The sequence below is a fragment of the Myxine glutinosa genome, chromosome 2 (assembly GCF_964187855.1).
Source record: "Myxine glutinosa chromosome 2, kmMyxGlut1.1, whole genome shotgun sequence".
NCBI classification, from domain to species: Eukaryota; Metazoa; Chordata; class Myxini; order Myxiniformes; family Myxinidae; genus Myxine; species Myxine glutinosa.
This window is the reverse complement of record NC_136262.1, coordinates 153,553,865-153,575,920: the sequence shown is the minus strand read 5'-3', so window position 1 is coordinate 153,575,920 and position 22,056 is coordinate 153,553,865. Positions and strand designations below refer to the sequence as shown.

The 22,056-nt window shown below is 45.3% G+C and overlaps 1 protein-coding gene across 1 annotated transcript in view; it reads left to right on the top strand.

Moving 5' to 3' along the window:
• LOC144890813 (disabled homolog 2-interacting protein-like) overlaps positions 1-22,056 on the top strand; it is a gene marked incomplete at its 3' end in the record, with an annotated part of 55,192 nt that overhangs the window by 15,305 nt on the left and 17,831 nt on the right. The window contains exons 2-6 of the mRNA XM_078772653.1: positions 10,808-10,860; positions 11,885-11,982; positions 16,569-16,706; positions 16,931-17,149; positions 18,395-18,799. Of these exons, the coding sequence (XP_078628779.1) occupies positions 10,808-10,860; positions 11,885-11,982; positions 16,569-16,706; positions 16,931-17,149; positions 18,395-18,799 (913 nt within the window). The remainder of the gene's footprint in view (positions 1-10,807; positions 10,861-11,884; positions 11,983-16,568; positions 16,707-16,930; positions 17,150-18,394; positions 18,800-22,056) is intronic.

Here is a 22,056-nt window from a genome sequence, read left to right as displayed (position 1 = left end):
GAGGTGGGAGAAAAGAGGAATGAAAGAGTGAAGGTGAGCAGAGAGTCTTTATTTATGGCAGTTTCACCAGAGAGGGATGCTAACAGATCTTGTGCGACCTGAAGGAATATTTGTGGGGACAGAGCACAGACATCTGGGGGAGCAAAGCCGAAGAGGAGTCTGAAGAAGACAGAAAGACCACCTACTTGCCTGTCGTGAGCGAGTGAAAGGCCCTCGGAGTTGGCTTCATCGTGCGAGATTCCAATGATTCTGAAAGCTTTGGTTTCAACAGTGTGAAGCCGAGCCAGGTGTGAGGCAGTAACACCAGCCCAGAGGGGAGAGCAGTGTTCCATTGATCTACGGATGAAAGCCTTTTATGTGGGGAGGAGCTCAGGTGTGCCAAGGAAGGACTTTGCACGACGGAGGATTCCCTGTTGGCAACTGGCTTTGGAGGCCAGCTTGGAAATGTGGTTTTCCCAGGAAAGATCATGGCAGATAGTGAGACCCAAAAGCTTGAGTGACAGAACTTCTTTGAGAGGGTTGTTCAGGAAGTAGATGGGAGGGTTGTGCTGATGGTCTTTTTGGAGAGACATAGTAAGAGTGTGAGATTTGTCAGGATTGAAAGACGTGTTCCACTTGTTTGACCAGTCTGTGATTTTGTCCAGGTCTGCAGAGATTGACGAGGCTGCAGACTTCCGATCTGAGGGATGAGGTATGGAGCGGCAGAGAGTGGAGTCATCAGCAAATAGAAAGAGATAATTTCCCAGAGAGTCGGAGAGGTCATTGATGAAGACCAGAAAACAGCACAGGGACCAGAACACTGCCTTTGGGAACTCCAGCCTGAACAGGAAGAGGAGATGAGAGAATTCCATTCAGGGCCACACGTTGACTGCGACCAGAAAGGAAGTTTGCAAGCCATGCATGGAGGTTTCCATGGATACCATAGGAGGAGAGTTTGGTAAGCAGAGCGGGGTGCCAGACCGTATCGAAGGCACGTGATATGTCAAGGGAGACAGCTCTAATTTCCTGTTTGGCATTGAGGACCTCCATCCATTGTTGAGACAGCAGAAGCAGCACGTCTAGAGTAGAGTGACCTGGTCTGAATCCAAATTGATGATCAGAGATCAAGCCATTGGAGAAGAGGAAGGATTTGATATCCGAAGCAATGATGGATTCCATGACTATGCTGATAATTGAGTGCAGGCTGATTGGTCTGTAGTTGCAAGGATCTGTTTTCGCACCTTTCTTATGTCTGCCTTACCTTGACCTGGTGGTGGGGTGGCTATCTTTATCAAAAATTATCTTCCTCACTCTCCCTGCACTGCCCTCTTTCGACCCCACCCCCAGGAGTACCTCTGGCTATGGCTTCCTCTCTGCTCCCACCTTTTGTTCATATGTGTTCTGTACCGTCCTCCAAACAGTGATGACTCCATTTACATTTCGCTGTCGGACAACATGGACCAACTTCTATCAACTCATCCAAACTCTCTCTTCCTCATATGTGGCGACTTCAACTGTCATCATGCCAGCTGGCTGGGTGTGGGTTCATCTCTCACCAGCCATGGCACCTCAGCAAAGGACTTCTGCGACTCATTGGGACTGACAAAATCTGTCAATTTCCCAACCCGGATCTCAGTCAATGGAGTATCTTCTCTTCTGGACTTGGTTATGACTAAGTTCCCTGCAAATGTCTGCTGCTCTTCTTCTGCTCCAATCAGTTCTTCTGATCATGTGCTTGTTAAAGTGGACATCTCTCTGGCCATTCTCAGAGAGCCCCCTCAGCACCGACGAGTCTGGCATTTCACTCAGGCCGACTGGCACGGTCTGCAAGCAGCCATCAATCATCTGGACTGGTCTCCCATCTCTACTGCCTCTGACATCAATTCTTCCTGGGAATTCTTCCAAAGCAAACTGCTCTCTCTCATGCACAGATTTATCCCATCTCGTCTTCAGTTGTCTTACCCTTCCTCCCGTCCATGGTACACTGGAAGTTGTGGTGAGGCAGTTGCCCTGAAACAACTTGCCTTTGCCTCTTGGAAGGCAAATCCAACTGAAGGCAATGTCAGTTCCTTCCACGAAGCTCGAAACAAGTGTGTGTCTAACCTCAGGAGTGCCAGGAAGCGCTATCTCTCCACACTCAAGATTGAACTCTCAAACCTGTCTCCTTCCTCCAAATCCTGGTGGCGTCTGGTCAAATCCGTTTCCGGTGTTTGTTCCCCCTCCATCCCCTCCCTTACCTCAAATGGCTACACAGTTGACACCGCACGTGACAAAGCCGAATGCCTCAACTCTGTGTTTGCCTCAAAATCTTGTGTCCCAAACCCATCTCTCTCTGTTCCCACCTTTCCCAGTCGAACCCAACTGCTCCTGGACTCTGTGTCCTTCTCTCCTGACAAGGTGGAGAAGTTTTTATCAAACCTCGACTCTGATTCTGCAACTGGACCAGACGGCATCAGCCCACGGGTCCTAAAATCCTGCTCTGCCACTCTATCTCACCCTCTCTCTCTGTTCTTTTCAACCTCTCTTTTGCTCAAGGTCATCTGCCAGCATCTTGGAAATCAGCAAACATTACCGCTTTACACAAAAAGGTGCAAAAACAGATCCTTGCAACTACAGACCGATCAGCCTGCTTCCAATTATCAGCAAAGTCATGGAATCCATCATTGCTTCGGATATCAAATCCTTCCTCTTCTCCAATGGCTTGATCTCCGATCATCAATTTGGATTCAGAGCAGGTCATTCTACTCTGGACATGTTGCTTCTGCTGTCTCAACAATGGATGGAGGTCCTCAATGCCAAACAGGAAATCAGAGCTGTCTCACTTGACATATCACGTGCCTTCGATACGGTCTGTCGCCCAGCTCTACTCACCAAACTCTCCTCCTATGGTATCCATGGAAGCCTCCACTCATGGCTTGCGGACTTCCTCTCTGGTCGTAGGCAACGTGTGGCCCTGAATGGATTTCTCTCATCTCCCCTCCTGTTCTGGCTGGAGTTCCCCAAGGTAGTGTTTTGGCCCCTGTGCTATTTCTGGTCTTCATCAATGATCTCTCCGACTCTCTGGGAAATCCTCTCTATCTGTTTGCTGATGACTCCACTATCTGCCGCTCATTCCTCATCCCTCAGATCGGCAGTCTGCAGCCTCCTCACTGTCTGCAGACTTGGACAAAATCACAGACTGGTCAAAAAGTGGAACATGTCTTTCAATCCTGACAAATCTCACACTCTTACAATGTCTCTCCGAAAGGACCGACTGGAAAACCCTCCCATCTACTTTCTCAACAATCCTCTCCAAGAGGTTCGGTCGCTCAAGCTTTTGGGTCTCACTATCTGCCATGATCTTTCTTGGGAAAACCACATTTCCAAGCTGGCCTCCAAAGCCATTCGCTGACTGGGCATCGTCCGTCGTGCGAAGTCCTTCCTTGGCACACCTGAGCTCCTCACCACATACAAGGCTTTCATCCGCAGCTCAATGGAATACTGTTCCCCCCCTCTGGGCTGGTGCACCTGCCTCACACCCAGCTCGGCTTCATGCTGTTGAGGCCAAAGCTTCAGAATCATTGGAATCTCCTGCGATGAAGTTAACTCCGAGGGCCTTTCGCTCACTCACCGCAGGCAGGTTGGTGGTCTTTCTGTCTTCTACTGACTCCTCTCCGGCCTTGCTCCCCCAGCTCTCTCTGTGCTCTGTCCCCCCAATATTCCTTCAGGTCGCACAAGATCTGCCTGCAACCCTCTTATGGTTAAACTGCCAAAATCTAGGCTCTCTGCTCACCTTCACTCTTTCATTCCCCTTTTCTCCCGCCTCTGGAACAAAGCCCCCACTCCCTTCAATCCCACTCCTCCCTCCAGGTCTTTAAAACAGCTGTTCACCACCATCTCTTATCTTCCTCCATCCAAAACCTTGATCTTTTCTACTCCCGCTAATTCGCCCCAGATTCCTTGCAGTGTTCATATGTTTTATACCTCTCCCACCTCCCCCCAAGTCCTCCCGAGTCCCTGCTCTCAAATGTTTTGTTTGTGTCCTTCCCCCTCTCTCCTCACCTTGTCTGCCGCTCCCCTTGTTTTTTGTGTTTTGTGTGTCGGTTTGACTATTTGTGTGATTAATGTTAGCTCTTTCACGAGCCTCGATCTTGTATACAAAAAAAAAAAAAAAAGTGAAGCGGTGATGTTGGCTGATTTCCAAGCTGATGCTGGCAAATGACCTTGAGCAAAAGAGAGGGTGAAGAGAACAGAGAGAGGGTGTGAAAGAGTGGCAGATCAGGATTTTAAGGCCCGCAGGCTGATGCCGTCTCGTCCAGTTGCAGAATCAGAGTCTCGGTTTGACAGAAACTTTTCCACCTTGTCAGGAGAGAACGACTGGGTAAGGTGGGTACAGAGAGAGATGGGTTTGGGACAATATTTTGAGTTAAACACAGAGTTGAGGCATTCAGCTTTTTATTGATACACGTGACACACTGAATACCACTTAAACTAGATGTATCAAAATATTAATCTTCGTTTGCAAATATTTGAACCATAACAAAGGACGCACCAAGTGCTTTGTACAATATTATATTCGAAAGATACCACCAATACTGTCAACCAATACAAGGAACTTTGAGGAAGCCATTTCTCCCATAATGCTTTCCCTCAATTAACGCCACATGAATTGAATTAATCAGTTCATGTACTTATCTTTGAGAAGGTGTTGGGTGTTGAGGTGGTGTGAGTAGTAGGAAAATGTTTTTTTTTTTTTTTTTTTTTTGTATAGTGAATCGAGGCTCGTGAAAGAGCTAACATTTATTTCACAAACAAATCAACCAGACAAACAAGATATATACAAAAAGAGGGAGCGGAAGACAAGATGGGGAGAGAAGGGGAAGCACACAACCACAACATTTGAGAGCAGGGAGAAGTGTGGGAGGGAGAGGGCTTGGGGGCAGGAGGCGTGGGAAGGGGAGGGGGGGGGGGGGGGGAGAGGTATAAAACACAAGGGGACCGAAATTAGCAGGGGTAGAAAAGATCAAGGTTTTGCATGGGGGAGGATAAGAGATGGTGGTGAACAGCTGTTTTAAAGACCTGGAGGATGGAGTGGGATTGAAGAGAGTGAGGGAGTTTGTTCCAGAGGTGGGAGAAAAGAGGAATGAAGGAGTGAAGGTGAGCAGAAAGTCTTGATTTTGGCAGTTTAACCATAAGAGGGTTGCAGGCAGATCTTGTGCGACTTGTAGGAATATTTGGGGGACAGAGCCCAGAGAGGGCTGGGGGGGCAAGGCCAGAGAGGAGTCGGTAGAAGACGGAAAGACCACCAACCTGCCTGCGGTGAGTGAGTGAAAGGCCCTTGGAGTTAGCTTCATCGCGGGAGATTCCAATGATTCTGAACGCTTTGGTTTCAACAGCGTGAAGACGGGATAGGTGTGAGGCAGGAGCACCAGACCAGAGGGGAGAGCAGTATTCCATAGAGCTGCAGATGAAAGCCTTGTATGTGGTGAGGAGCTCAGGTGTGCCAAGGAAGGCCTTCGCACGACGGAGGATGCCCAGTCGGCGACTGGCTTTGGAGGCCAGATTTGAAATTTGGTTTTCCCAGGAAAGATCATGGCAAATAGTGAGACCCAAAAGCTTGAGTGACAGAACTTCTTGGAGAGGATTATTCAGAAAGTGGATGGGAGGGTTTTCCAGTCGGTCTTTTCGGAGAGACATCGTAAGAGTGTGAGATTTATCAGGTATGGTTTTGGGACAATCACCAAAATAGCTCACTCGCTGCACTCATTTTACCATTTTGGCGCTTATCTCAAAACCAACATTTTCCTACGACAAGCGCCCCCTCTCCTTTCCCCTCCCCACCCTGCCGCTCACCCCTTACACTCAAATTTATTTTTTCCCGTATCACACTGTCTAAATTTCGAATTGAAAAACTATTTGGCCAATACCCCATATCCCTCAAATAATTTGTCTATTTCTCCCTTCCCCATCGAAGCCATCAACAAAGGTTAACTTCTCAATGGACCCCCATATTTCCTTTAAACTCACACAGAGAGCCAACAAATGTTTGTTTGTTCTATTTTAGGGAATAACTGAATTTTCTTTTTGAACTCATCACCATCGAGTATATTGACAATTAGTATTGTTATGTTTGTGGGGTTAAGGATGAATCTCATCGGAAAGGTAGGAATGTATTAATTAACATGGACCTTGTGACGCGAAGATGCAGAACTTCAATGTACATCAGCAGGGTAAATGTTCAGGTTAAGAGTGTTTACGTGTCACCACACAGACGGTGGTGTTTTATGTTCGTCAGAAAGGGCACAACATTAATAATTCCCAGTATGTATTGCATCCTGCGATTTTTACCTCCGCTGCCAAAGGTGGATGGAGGTTATGTTTTTACCCCTGTCTGTTTGTCTTTCCGTTTATCTGTGAACAAAATATCACAAAAAGTTATGGATGGATTTGGACGAAACTTGTTGGACAGGTTGTGTGTGCGATCAGGAAGAATCAATTCAATTTTGGTGAAGATCCCGATCCGGCTCGTATTATGTTTAAGTGATTCATCACCATTGAGTGATATGGCCAACCAGGCGGAGGTTTGCTCTCTTCTGAGTGCCGTTGTCGTTCCCTCCGTTTTTATTTCATCAAAAAGGGCCGCCATTACAACAACCATAATAGCCGACAGTATACCGGACATTCCGATCGGCAAGGGAACCCCACCCAGCCAAACATTCCCGAAGGATGGCTGGACGCCACCTCTCTGACTCGAGACGGAGAAACCACGCCCCGAGATTCGTGACTGGTTGAGGAGCCATGGGATGATGTAATGGGATGTCAGGATTCGTCAGGGAGTGACGTCAGCAAGGGGCAAAGGAGGATGCGTCCCTTCCTGACTCCTGTCGCTGTCTCTCGAAAGTCGAACTGGTGCTGCGGTCGCTTTGGTCGTGGATTGTGGAGGAGGAGGAAGAAGAAGCAGTCTATAGTTCTCTGATGCTCGCTTTGTGGTCGACGGTCGCTCTCCTCGTGTGCGCTAAAAAGAGAGCATTCGTGGCTTTGTGGAGCCTTTGCCAAGTTGATGGAGCGGGGGAACGTTGGCCGCCTGCTGCACTGCTCGGTGCGCTGCACGATCGACCAGCGCCATTGTTCGGCCGTCTTGACGTGCGGTCCTCTCAGCGACCGATCCCAACGAAGTACTCGTCGACACCAGAGCTCAGTGCCACGTCGAAGGGTGCATTTTATTTTTATTTTCTTCAATCATCCCGTTGTCTGTTTCGTGTATCTTAATAGTGCAGACATCTCAAATTAGGAATAATAGGTTATTTTTAACCTCAACATTTATTTTGCCATTTTATGTTGTTTTTTTTTTGTATACAATATGGAGGCTCTTGAAAGAGCTAAAAACGTTCATAAACGTTTCCTGTTTATTTTAATAAATTCATCATTGTTGCATTTCACTTTTGTGTCGTATTCGTTTACTCGTTTGTGGGTCGAGGAATAAAATCCCGTGGAGACCGTCTGACTAGATTAGGCCTTTAACGTTTCCCGCGCGCGCCAACGATAATCCCGCCAAGTTTCGAAATACACCTCGGAGTTAACTGGTTGGCTGGTTTGGTCCGGTCCAAGGTCAAGACTGCTCTGGTCCAAGGCCAAGGTCAAGACTGCTCTGGTCCAAGGCCAAGGTCAAGACGGCTCTGGTCCAAGGCCAAGGTCAAGACTGCTCTGGTCCAAGGCCAAGGTCAAGACTGCTCTGGTCCAAGGCCAAGGTCAAGACTGCTCTGGTCCAAGGCCAAGGTCAAGACTGCTCTGGTACAAGGCCAAGGTCAAGACTGCTCTGGTCCAAGGCCAAGGTCAAGACTGCTCTGGTCCAAGGCCAAGGTCAAGACTGCTCTGGTCCAAGGCCAAGGTCAAGACTGCTCTGGTCCAAGGCCAAGGTCAAGACTGCTCTGGTCCAAGGCCAAGGTCAAGACTGCTCTGGTCCAAGGCCAAGGTCAAGACTGCTCTGGTCCAAGGCCAAGGTCAAGACTGCTCTGGTCCAAGGCCAAGGTCAAGACTGCTCTGGTCCAAGGCCAAGGTCAAGACTGCTCTGGTCCAAGGCTGGCCACGGACGTGACAGTATGTTTGAACTTGGTTCTTGGTTTAAGTATCTTTGTTAGGCAGAGATGAAATGATAAACCTCTCTTGTTGCTCTTGTCTGAGAACCCCCTGAGTTGTACGTTTTCCATTTTTATACCAAGGATGTGATTTTCTCCATTCTGTGGTTTGGTTATTGCTGGTTATACCATTTGTATGCCAGTAAAAAAGGTGGGGGGAGCCCGTTAACCCCCCCCCCCCCACCCCCATTTCCTTTTTAAACTAATTCATATTTATATCTTAACACTCATACTTATCTTTTAAATATCTTAACTCATGTTTATCTCAACACTTATACTTATCTTAACACTTATACTTATCTTAACACTTATAACCATAAGGGAGGCTGTCAATTCCATTGTCTAAAATAAACCTCTTATCATCAAAAGCCCCCAATACCTTCTTATTTACCTCCTCTGAAAATAATTGATGTTTATAACTTCTTATTGTATTCATTTTTCTGTACTCTTCTTTCTCAAAGGTTAAACATTTGTAATAATGTTCAAAGTTTATTGTTTCTTTGATTACATTTTTCTTTTCCCCCTTTAACTTTTTATCACTATTTTTGGTTCACGAGTTGTCAGAGTGACCACTATATTCGTCATGGGTGTGTGTCTGTGTGTCTGTCTGTCCGCAGCATAACTACCCGATGATATCATCCGATCTTGATGAAATTTGGGTGGGAGGTCGATATCATGATCTAGTTGTGTCATGCCGAGAGTGGGCGTATTGCGCCATTGTGGGCGGAGCCATGCCCGAAAAAGATGTCTTTTTCGGGGGTAACCGATTTCAAGCTACATCTTCTCCGAGGTAGTTGGTGGAATCTGACAGGGGTTTCGATATTTGGTTAGGCCAATGTCACGTGTCTAGCCCCACGGAGCTCGATTTTTCATTTTCGCCCCAAGGTCAAGGTCACAAGGTCACGAAATTTAGAAAAGTCGATTTTTGATGGTTTTATTACATTCTTCGCTTCCTGATAGGGTGAAATGTCATACATGTTTTTATATTATCACATACATCATGAAATACAAGTTTTCCAACAAATTTCAGAATCTTCGACCTTTGACCTTTGAAGGTCACAAAGGTCAAATTTTCAAAGTTGTCAGAATCGAACTCAATTTTTGGTATTGTGTAGCTAACTAACGTCATAACTGATTATACATTATATTCTATCTCATTTCAAGGTCAGGAACCTTCGTTTTGACATTTCCAGGCCAAAACCCCACACAATTACGTACAGCTGGCTCTTAAATTAAAGGCCTGCGCATGCAGCGCATTGCGGCCCTTTGTAAATAGGCATGTACACCGCAATCCAGGGGCCGACACCTGCCACGTGGGCCCCCGAACCCCCCAGTCCGGGCCTGTTTCGCTTATAGTCCGTCCTTTGTCATTGAATACCGCTCGCTCGTGAACCATCGTCGTCTCCTGACTTGTCAATATTATTATCAATATATTTATAAGCATAAGCCTTTGCTCTCAATCCTACAAATTCACTCATTATCTTTCCACCCAATTCATCTTTAAACTTTCCAATAACCTTTTTATTCTTTGTCGAGAATAGTTTGTTATCTGATTTATAATTGCTTGTATCATAATATCAACATCCTGAGACATATCCTCATAAATATCTTCCGTATTGATTTTCAAAATAAAACTCTGTATCCATAAAAGTAGATTAATATCATCCACATATCTCCTCTTTAAGTTGTTGTAAAAGTAGTGATACATTAACAACTTTGACAAGTCAATAATTGATGTTCCCATATAAATAGGTTTATCCATTTCAATGCTCTCTTTATTCAAATGAAAAGCACAATAAGTTCTCTGAAAACACCTCCAACCTTTGAAAACTTGGTTTATTAATTAATTTAGATGCCTGTTTCCGGTATGTAACAAGTCTTATGTTTTGTCCATTCCTAACATTTTCCATAGTTTTTCCAAATACAGCATTATTGATTAATATGTAAAAGTCCTTCTGAAAATATGTTTTTGCTTCCGTTCTCCTTTTTGTATTAACATCAATATAGGTCTTTTAACAATGACTTTATTTACATTCTAAAATTCTATTAACTTTCTTTACTCTAAACCCAGCAGATAAATATTGTCTTCAATTCCTTTTTATTATTATTATTTTTTATTCAAGATCGAGGCTCGTGAAAGAGCTAACAATCACACAAAAAGTCAAACTGACACATAAAACATATATAAGGGGAGCGGCAGACAAGATGGGGAGAGAGGGGGAAGGACACAAACACAACATTTGAGAGCAGGGACATTGAGAGATCTGTGGGAGGGAGAGTGCTGTGGGAGAGGTATTAACCATATGGACACTGCAAGGACTTCTAGGAAAGAAGTTGGAATTTCAAAAAAAGTAGATCTGGGGTGAATTAGCGGGGGCAGAAAAGATCAAGGTTTTGGATGGGGGAAGATAAGAGATGGTGGTGAACAGCTGTTTTGAAGACCTGGAGGGAGGAGTGGGATTGAAGGGAGTGGGGGAGTTTGTTCCAGAGGCAAGAGAAAAGAGGAATGAAAGAGTGAAGGTTAGTAGAGATATCAGGTATGAAGATACTTGGTAGGGTAGCACAGTGTAGTGGTGGTGTTTCTGTCTGAATGTAGAAAACACAAAGAACCGATGCAGCTGATTTTCTCCTGCCTGACGGCATTTTTATTCTGCTATTGTTTCTTATTTGTGACATTTATTTAACGACAGCTTTACAAAATCTGTTTTCTGCAGGAATGCGGAGCATAAAGTGTCGAATGGTTCTGTTGATGAAGAGCTGCTTCCTGGTGAGTTTTGAGAATTTATCTTTTCACAAAATATACACTTATTTACAAGTCCAAGAAGAGAGACCTGAAAATGTTTTGTTGTTGTTTTCTTTATTTTCCAATTTGCCGGTGGTGGCTGCTTGTTCCTCACGACAGTGACGCAAACAACTTCCTCTCATCACAGCAATCTTTCCCGTGAATGCTCCAAACTTTTTGTTTTGATTCTCCAGTCATGCCATGGCAGTGTTTTAGCAGCTTCACTCGGTCACAGGTGTAACTATCGTTCAGAGGGACCCAATGTGTAATATTTGGCCACGCTGAGAATCACCTCAACCAATACAAAACAATACTGATTGGAAATGTTGATGGAAGAGGAGGAAGGCAAGGATTAAAATGGACAGACAAGATGATGGAATAGATGAGGAAGTTAAAGATCGAGCTGCTGGATAGACATTTGAATGGTGTTCCTGAAGAAGCAACCTCTGAATCGTAGACGGTACCAGATGATGGTGAGAGTGCAAATCAATTTCAATGAAAATGTAAAACGACGTGATCATTGAGGTGGAGGAAACGCTGAAAGGAAGCAAGTGATTGGTTTGGGTTGGGAAGGGTTAATGCGGTTCATATAGATCATGGTCATGAGGATGGATGACGTGAGATGGTGCTTAAACTGGGTATCCCGTGTGCCGGCATGAGGTGGTGAGCGTTAAAGATCACATGGTGACCTTCACCAAGAGTAGTGGAGCTATCACTGGCACTCTGGACAAATTCCAAATTCCTGCCTTTATCCACGACGATGATGTCAGGCCTAGCCAAACAGTTGCTCAAGGACTTGGGCCAATTCTGCATGTTCTGAGCCCTTGATCTCTTACTAGGGGATATGGTATGTGAACACCTGGCTGGCAAAGAAGAAGACGAAGACTAATTTATGAAATTGATGTCTTATTTCCACAATGCACACACACCTGAACTTCGTGATATTCTGTCCATTGATCTTTTTCTGTCACAATATCTGTTTCATGTCCATTTTGCTTCTTCTTTCCAGGATCTTCTCTCCGTCACGGTGAAGATGATGAGAGCACTTCCAGTGATGGTCGTTATTGCAGACCTGATTTTGAAGAGTACGAGCTGCCGGAGGTGGTGGTAAGCAAGACATTAGATTTACTTTTTGTGCCTCCGTTATCGAAGTCGCGGGAGGCATTATGGTTTCAGGTTGTCCGTCCGTCCGTCCGTGATAGGCTTTCATTACTGCGATAACTTGAGAACTGCTGAAGGGATCTTAGTCAAACTTGGTGCAGGTATGTATAATGATGTAAAGATTAACTGATTAGATTTTGGGGTCACGGGGTGAAAGGTCAGAGGTCATGTTTGGTAAAAATCCTGTTACCGCAATAACTTGTGAACCAGTGATGTCATTCTGCCCAAAGTTTATGCAACAATGTATTATGATGCAAAGATGAAATTATTTGATTTTGGCGTCAAGAGGTCAAAGGTTAAAGTCTGGGATAGGTCTATAACTTGAGAATGACTGAAGCTATCTAATTCAAACTTGGCACAGGTATGTATAATGATGTAAAGATTAACTGTTTAATTTCAGGATCAAGACGTCAAAGGTCACAGGTCATGTTAAGTAAAAATTATGTTGCTGCGCCAACTCGTGAACCAGTAACGGGATTTTGAACAAACACTGGTATTCGTGTTTATGATACAAACATGAACTGATTGGCTTGTGGCATCAACAGATCAAAGTTCAGAGGTCATGTCAGGTAAAAATATGATAACTTGAGAACAGCTGATGGGATTTAAATCAAACTTGGTACAGGTATTACAATGATGTAAACGTGAACTGATTACATTTTTGGATGAAGAGGTCAGAGGTCACATTAAGGAAAACATCTGTTGCTGTTCTAACTTGTGAACCGTCGATGGGATTTTGCCCAAACTTGGTATAAGTATATATTATGATGCAAAGATGAACTGATTATTATTATTATTATTTTGTTTTTGTATCCAAGATCAAGGCTCGTGTAAGAGCTAACATCAATCACAAAAAAAACAAACAAAAAAACCGGACACAAAACATACAATAAAGGGAGCGGGAGACACGATGAGGAGGGAGAGGGAAGCGCACAAGCACAACAGCAGAGAACAGGGACATCGGGAGATTTGTGGGAGGGAGGCATGGGAAGGGGTCGGGGGTGGGGTGGGGGGGTATAAAAGATCAAGGTTTTGGACGGGGGAAGATAAGAGATGGTGGTGAACAGCTGTTTTAAAGACCTGGAGGGAGGAGTGGGATTGAAGAGAGTGGGGGAGTTTGTTCCAGAAGTGGGAGTAAAGAGGAATGAAAGAGAAGGTGAGCAGAGAGTCTTGATTTTGGCAATTTAACCATAAGACGGTTGCTGGCAGATCTTGTGCGACCTGTAGGAATATTTGGAGGACAGAGCACAGAGAGAGCTGGCGTATTCATTTGAGCTGTATTCCATTTGAGTATTCTATTGAGCTGCGGATGAAAGCCTTGCATGTGACGAGGAGCTCAGGTGTGCCAAGGAAAGACTTTGCATGACAGAGGATGCCCAGTCGGCGACTGGCTTTGGAGGCCAGCTTGGAAATGTGGTTTTCCCAGGAAAGATCATGGCAGATAGTGAGACCAGATGGCAGATAGTGAGACCAGATGGCAGAAGTGAGGTTGTCCAGTTGGTCTTTTCGGAGAGACATTGTAAGAGTGAGAGATTTGTCAGGATTGAAAGACATGTTCCACCTGTTTAACCAGTCTGTGATTTTGTCCATGTGTCCAGAGAGTGAGGAGGCTGCAGACTGCCGATCTGATGGATGAGGAATAGAGTGGCAGAGAGTGGAGTCATCAGCAAAGAGATAGAGAGGATTTTCTAAAATCTTCTAAAACCATCATAAAAATAAAAACATCATAAAACCATCATAAAAACTTCCCCATGCAAAACCTTGATCTTTTCTACCCCCGCTAATTCACCCCAGATGCACTTTTATTGAAATTCCAACTTCTTTCCTGGAAGTCCTTGCAGTGTTGATGTGTTTTATACCTCTCCCACCTCTCCCCAAGCCCTCCCCCTCCCACATTTCTCTCGATGTCCTTGCTCTCAAATGTTGTGTTTGTGTCGTTCCCCCTTTCTCCCCATCTTGTGGTCCGCTCCCCTTATTTTGTGTGTTGTGTTGGTTGCCTTTTTGTGTGATTAATGTTAGCTCTTTCACTCGATCTTGTATTGCAAAAAAAAAAAAAAAGTTGGAGATATTCGTGTTAAAATGGTAACGTGACTTTCTGAATGTTATCTGAATGGGTAATATGACTGACGTGCATCCACGTGTGTCTGGTATCAATGGATTAGCGTTCACATTTGTGCCCATAGCTTAAATATATGTTGTGCTCCTTGAGAATCTACTATAAAGTCGATGAAAGGTAACTTTCGACATTCTTTGAGCATTTCAACACCATTCACAATTTTGTTGAAAGCTCATGGTTGATTAACATTATTGTGAAAGGCCTGTTACACGTTGACTGCTCAAAATATGGCCATCACTCCTTCTGTCATCGCCATCAGCACCTGCTCATCTGGTATCTTTTCTCTTGTTAATCCTGCTCAAATCGGAGCTGTATACTTTCATCTATTCCTTTGTGGTTTTTTTTCACTTGTATATTGATTTGCTTCCTTGTCTTTGTCCAATGCCGTTACCTTCTCCATTCCTTCAAAATGGTGACTCATCACCATCTCAATTGACCCACCCTCCCCTCCCCTGTACATCTCTTTAATGACCTACAAACTCTGTGTAAAAGCACTATACTTTAAAAAAAAATCTTTCCAGATGAATAAGAGTTACCAGTGGTTTTTATAACTGGTTATTTGTCTTTTAATGCATCTCAGATACAGCTTTGCGAATGCTACCACAATTAAACAAGCGCTTCTGTCTGTGAGGGACAGCAACATTGCCCCGTACAGTCTAAAACTGAGTTGATGTCCTCAGGCTGCACAGTTACAGATTGGAGCCATGTTGGCAATAACAACAGGAAAGCACATAAAGGCAAAACGCTGGTGGCATTGTGGAAATGAAGGTTGTAGGATGTGGACCTGACATGTCTGTGTGTGTGTGTATGTGTGTGTGTGTGTGTGTGTGTGTGTGTGTGTGTGTGTGTGTGTGTGTGTGTGTGTGTGTGTGTGTCTCCGTGTGTGAAATATACATCGGGGTTCGACCTCAACTCCGAAGGTGTGCTGTGATGAGTGTCCGTAGATGTCCCGAGGAGCTGTATTTTTCAATATCACAAGCGGCGAATGACCTTTACGGTGTGGAAGGTCACCGATGATTTAGCCCCTTATAAATGTCTGTGAAGGAACCAAGCTCTTTGTCATCGTGACATGTGTTGGCGTTGTATTTTAGTGGCACAGCATCCATATTTGCATGCCACACTGGCCAGAGTTAATTTTTCGTGATGACGATGCATCTATGAGCTGCACTAATAAGGAACTTTCTCCGAATAAATTGAATCAAAATCCTTCAACGACGACCTGCATTGGGTTTGGAACTACAAGTGTGCAGCTGCACTTCCTCGTCACCAAACAAACCTTCATTGAAATATGCCCTCTACGATGAATGAATGGTATCAAATCCCTTGTCAAACCATCAGAAGACTCATTTGCTCCTCAAGATATTGTTGTTTGTTCACGTATCGATTCCAATGGTGGGCCCTCATGAAATCCAAGCAGCTGCCTACTTTACGCTCGGGTAATGCTGGAGATTTATTGGCAAAGCAAGCTGCCTCCATTGGCTGTTTCTTATGGCACAATAGCCTGAGTTTTACGCCATGCCGGTGTCAATCTACCGTTTACCTCCCATCGTCAGTATGTTTGTCTGCGACATATGCTCACCAATTGTGTCCGACTGAAGAAGCGATGGCGTTCGAGCCATCGGGGATGTCTCCCCCATCTTTGATGTTCCTCACCTTATTTTAAATCCATCATTTTACTTTCACTACCAAGCACTTTAAATGCTTTATGCTCATCTCCAATTCTATTGAACTCCCATAAGCAATCCGTTTTCACGTGGTAATGTTTTCTGGATATGTCGTGTCTCGTGTATTTTTGTAAAACGGGGGGAATTCACGTAAAATCCGGAAAATCGTGGGGAAAAAATCCTCCAGTGTACCAGCACAGCCTTACTTGAAAGTTGGCCTCCTATTATTGTTCGGGTGGGATATAATATGTTTTTCTTGTGCAATTCTTGCCGTAGTCGTTGCTTTGACACATCTTGGAATGTCGCTCATTGTGTTTCACGACAAGTGTTCAGAAAGTTTAAATTCCGTAACTTGGACACATCATCCAACCAGGCAGCAAAATTGGCCAAGCATCCATTTTGGCCTTGTCTTGAGCGTGCTGCATGTAAACGACATCAATAATTCAGGCAGCGCACAGTAATTGGAGCCGAGCCATCAGGCGAGACGTCCACAAACCTCTCCCTCGTCTCCACCTGCAGCCGGCTTCCCACTGCGTCCCTGTCGCTCCACTACCTTGCAGGCAAACAGGAGGGACCAAGACAAAGTGTGTACGGCTCTGGGTTCTGTGTTTTTAATGAAACGTGGCATAAAATGAGGCTCATTGCTGGTGATATGTATATCCGACAATTGCTTATCAATTTATCGAATAATAACAACGGAGAGGTGAACAAAATGATTGAATCCACAAAGACCACTATCGATAAACCCACAGTGCATACCTCGAAATATTGCTCACGCCACCGAGCATAAAGTCGCCAAGTTTAAGAATTTCCATGTGGACATGTTTGATTCTCACGGTCTGTACACGATCTTCTTTTTCCGATTGGCGTTTAGCATTCTGAGTTGGCAGGTGGGCCATTTGGAATCGGCAACCTCGGTGACTTAAAGCGGTTGCAGTCGAGGATGCTTTATACAAAATGGATTCAGGACTTCTTCATCTTTGATATCATTTTTCGAGTTATACCCAAATTTAAGCTGCACAGGTAAACATGCAAAGATTGCAACGGTGTGGATTGCTCCGAAGGATGTTCCAAGCCATGACCTTTTTGTCCAATTCCACCGGCCGCCTGACAGGACAACACTCGGCGTGTGGAGAATTCCCTTCGGGTGTGGGTGATCGAAGCGAGAGACCTTCCACCGAAACGCCGCTACTTCTGTGAGGTGTGTGTGGATGACGCCCTGTGTGCACGAACCACGAGCAAGGCGCGGCGTGAGAACCTCTTTTGGGGAGAGCAGTTTGAGTTTGCAGCTTTACCGTCTTCCGCTCGACACTTGACCATACACTTGTACAAGGTACGTAACAAACGGCTAATTGGCCAAATAGCAAATCAAATCGTTGGACAATTTGGGAAACAGGAATGCCTCATACCGACGGTAAAAAGCTAACAAAAATGTGGAATCGACAAAGTGAAAACACTCATGCCATTGCAAAAGCAGTCGGCAACCGACTGACCAAGTTGTCGGCAGGTACTGCCATAATGACCTCCGAATAGAGTGCGCATATAGCCAGCTCGCCAAAGGCATATTACCATAGTTCATTTGAAAAGGCATCCCTGAAAGGTATTTGTGGATTACCAGCGATGTGTGAAAACATATAGGCTACAGGGGATCCGTACACAAGAATCCATCCAGAAAATAATGCACCATCATCTCCTGGGTCTATCACCTGGCTAGGGCAAGAGCAACGGCCTAAAAGTTTTGTGGAGCTGGCTTAGCAGCTATGCACGGACATTGCTCATTGTCACACGGGGTTTGCTAGCCCCAGTGGCCTGAGGTAGAGCCCGGAAGGATTGAATTTGAATCCAAGTCTTGTCAGTGCAGGGGGTTTTCGCTCTGAAGCTTTAAAGGTGATCACGGGCGATGCTCCTTTGTGAACATTGCAACAACATAGGTAAACGGGCTCCTGTAACAATTAAAGGATTCATTCCTCCCGAGTGCTGGATCCGTACAGCTGATCGGACAGTTGGCGGTTAAACACAGCAAACTTGGTACAGCTACGCTGCTGATGCATTGCGTCCACACTCTATACCAGCCCAAGAATGCAGAATTTGGCCAGGGCACCGGCGTACATCGGCATGCTCTTTTTGAAAGACCGCGAGATATTTAACGTCCGTAAGTCACAAGAGCAGGTGGAACAACAAGCGTAACATCTCCCATGAAGGGAGGCGTCCTCCTTGATGCAGCATTCTGATCACAACACAAGAGATAACATGCAGCGAGGTAGCATAATGAGATCTACAATGACTTGTGATGACGATAACTACACCGTATTGATGATGCAACCAGCTGATCGTATCTGTGATCTAATCCTAATCCACAATTTGTTCCTTAAATAATTACAATCCCATATTGCACTCAGCGCCTGCTTACCTGAACTCGCTATTTATTTTTATCTCTCTTGTTTGTCGCTTATTCACCATTTTTTTCCACTGTTCTTTGTTCTTTTCTTCTTATGTCCATTGTTTTTTTGTTTTTTTTTCCAGAGAACCCATCCATTTTTTTTGGTCTTCATCATGCCCTCTTTCACCTCTTCCACAGGAACAAGAGAAAAGCAAGAAGAAGAAAGACAAGGCGAGTGGTTATGTGGGGCTGGTCATGATACCGATGATGGCGGTACGGGGCCGCCAGTTTGTTGAGAAATGGTACGCCATTTCAACTCCCGGTGGCAGCGGGCCCGGTGGTGGCGGGGGTGGTGTGAGTGGGGCCGCCACTAAGCTGAGTGGTGCGGGTAAGGCTGCATCCCCACCTGCAGCCCTACGCATAAAGGCACGTTTTTTGAGCATCGCGGTGCTCCCCATGGAGTGCTACAAGGAGTTTGCGGAGCACATAACAACACGGCACGGAGCACTATGTGCTGCTCTCGAGCCCCTACTGTCAGTAAAGAGCAAGGAGGAGGTGGCACGTGCCCTCGTTCACATTTTACAGAGCACCGGGAATGCCAAGGTGAGACACAGCTGGCCCGACGAATGGACCTTCCTTGTAATATTTTGTGGACTTTGGGATCCTCTACCTATCTCTCCACCTAGATCCCTTGTCTTTTCTTCCTGCTATATTCTTTCCATCCTCTTCTTGATCGCTAGTTTCCCACTTTTTACCTCCGCCACCAAAGGTGGATGGAGGTTGTATTTTCACCCGTCTGTCTGTCTGTGAGCAGGATATCTCAAAAATTTATGAATGGATTCGGATGAAATTTGGTGGACAGGTTGGTTGTGTGACAATGACGAATTGATTCGATCTTGGTGAAGATCCCTGGTGTTGGGCTAGCGGCTAGGGTGCCGGCTTAGGATTACCTAGGATCCTGGGTTCGAATCCCGGTCAATCGCTGAATTAACGCCAGGGGGGTTGACTCAGCCTGTCATCCTTCCGAGGTCGGCAAATTGAGTACCAGTTCACTGGTAATTCCCTGCTTGTCGTTAAAGGCGGCAAAAAGGGTTGGCGTCAGGAAGGGCATCCGGCCGTAAAACATTGCTTCAAAAAGGGGACCGAAAAACAACAACAACCACAGTTCCCGAAAAAGGCCAACCCCCGCTTGCGGGGAAAAATGGCCTCTAAAGGTGGTTTTTTTTTTGGTGAAGATGCGGATCCAGATACGAGACTTTTTAAAGTGATTCTTCACCATTGAGAGATAGGGCCAAAAAGTATATATAGCACAATATTTCAAAATGTTATTGGCAGATTTGGCCGAAACTTGGTCGATAGATTGGGTGTGTGATAAGGGCACATTAATTAAATTTTGGTGAAGATCCGGATCCGGATACAAGGATTTTTAAAGTGATTCCTCAGCATTGAGAGATGGGACCGAAAACGATATATAGCACGATATTTCCAAAAGTTGTGGACGGATTATGACAAAACCTGGTGGATGAATTGGGTAGGTGACAAGAACAAATCGATTCGATTTTGGTTCAGGTCCGGATACAGATCCGGCCTATCAGTGGGATACAAAACGTAAACTGCTCAGCCTGGCAGAGGTATGCTCTCTACCGAGTACTACCATCGCTATTCGTCTCAATGATGAACATTATTTGAGATTAATCAAAGGAAATTTGGAAACCACACTGAAATGTAAAAACACACAATAGCTTCATTTCATTGCCATATAATTTGCCACTTCCCATTATTGTATGAAAACTTCCACATTAAGCAAAAAATGCAACTTCATTGAACTCCCCATCTGTTTCTGTGCAGCCAGCCATGCGTTCCTATCTGACGTCTCTGATTGGCTCTGAAAGCCGCATGAAGGTATGTCTTTCGCATCCAATCAGGAACCAACAAAGGAAATGCGTGGCCACATGCACAGACATTGCCAGCAGATTCATGAAGTTACATTTGCTGCTTAATAGTGCTTCTGCCTTTTTGTTCTCATACAAGGGTGTAAGGCAGAAAATTTCAAATGATCACATCTTGCAATTCTCAGTTTTTGAAACGAGTGTGGTTACCCTTTAATAACTTCCTTTACTTACTGCAGCGATAAGAAACTTGCACACGTACTTACTTTTATCATTATTTTTTGCTTTTATGCTCGCGTTATTGCCACACAGTGTGACGTCATAGTCTAGAAATTTGAAATGGATCACGTGTCGATAGGCTTTGTGATCATCACGCGAGTGAAAGCTTGTATTCTTGTACCGTCCTCCAAACAGTGATGACTCTATTTACATTTCACTGTCTGACAACATGGAACAACTTCTATCCACTCATCCCAACTCTCTCTTCCTCATTTGTGGCGACTTCAACTGTCATCATGCCAGCTGGCTGGGTGTGGGTTCATCTCTCACCAGCCATGGCACCTCAGCAAAGGACTTCTGCGACTCACTGGGATTGACACAATCTGTCAATTTCCCGACCCGGATCTCAGCCAATGGTGTATCTTCCCTTCTAGACTTGGTTATGACAAACTTCCCTGCTAATGTCTGCTGCTCTTCTTCTGCCCCAATCGGTTCTTCTGATCATGTGCTTGTTAAAGTGGACATCTCTCTGGCCATTCTCAGAGAGCCTCCTCAGCGTCGCCGAGTCTGGCATTTCACTCAGGCCAACTGGCACGGTCTTCAAGCAACCATCAATCATCTCATCTCGACTGGTCTCCCATCTCCACTGCCTCTGACATAAATTCTTCCTGGGAATTCTTCCAAAGCAAACTGCTCTCTCTCATGCACAGATTAATCCCATCTCGTCTTCAGTTGTCTTACCCTTCCTCCCATCCATGGTACACTGAATCTTGTGGTGAGGCAGTTGCCCTGAAACAACTTGCCTTTGCCTCTTGGAAGGCTAATCCAACTGAAGGCAATCTCAGTTCCTTCCACCAAGCTCGGAACAAGAGAATGAACTCTCAAACCTGTCTCCTTCCTCCAAATTCTAGTGGCGTCTGGTCAAATCCGTTTCTGGTGTTTGTTCCCCCTCCATCCCCTCCCTTACCTCAAATGGCCACACAGTTGACACCGCACGTGACAAAGCCGAATGCCTCAACTCTGTGTTTGCCTCAAAATCTTTTGTCCCAAACCCATCTCTCTCTGTTCCCACCTTACCCAATCGAACCCAACTGCTCCTGGACTCTGTGTCCTTCTCTTCTGACAAGGTGGAGGAGTTTTTGTCAAACCTCGACTCTGATTCTGCAACTGGACCAGACGGCATCAGCCCACGAGTCCTACAATCCTGCTCTGCCGCTCTATCTCACCCTCTCTCTGTTCTTTTCACCCTCTCTTTTGCTCAAGGTCATCTGCCAGCATCCTGGAAATCAGCAAACATTACCGCTTTACACAAAAAAGGTGCAAAAACTGATCCTTGCAACTACAGACCTATCAGCCTCCTCCCAATTATCAGCAAAGTCATGGAATCCATCATTGCTTTGGATATCAAATCCTTCCTCTTCTCCAATGGCTTGATCTCCGATCATCAATTTGGATTCAGACCAGGTCATTCTACTCTGGACATGCTGCTTCTGCTGTCTCAACAATGGATGGAGGTCCTCAATGCCAAACAGGAAATCAGAGCCGTCTCCCTTGACATATCACGTGCCTTCGATACAGTCTGGCACCCAGCTCTGCTCACCAAACTCTCCTCCTATGGTATCCATGGAAATCTCCATGCATGGCTTGTGGACTTCCTCTCTTGTCGTAGTCAACGTGTGGCTCCAAATGGAATTCTCTCATCTCCTCTTCCTGTCCAGTCTGGAGCTCATCAAGGCAGTTTTCTGGGCCCTA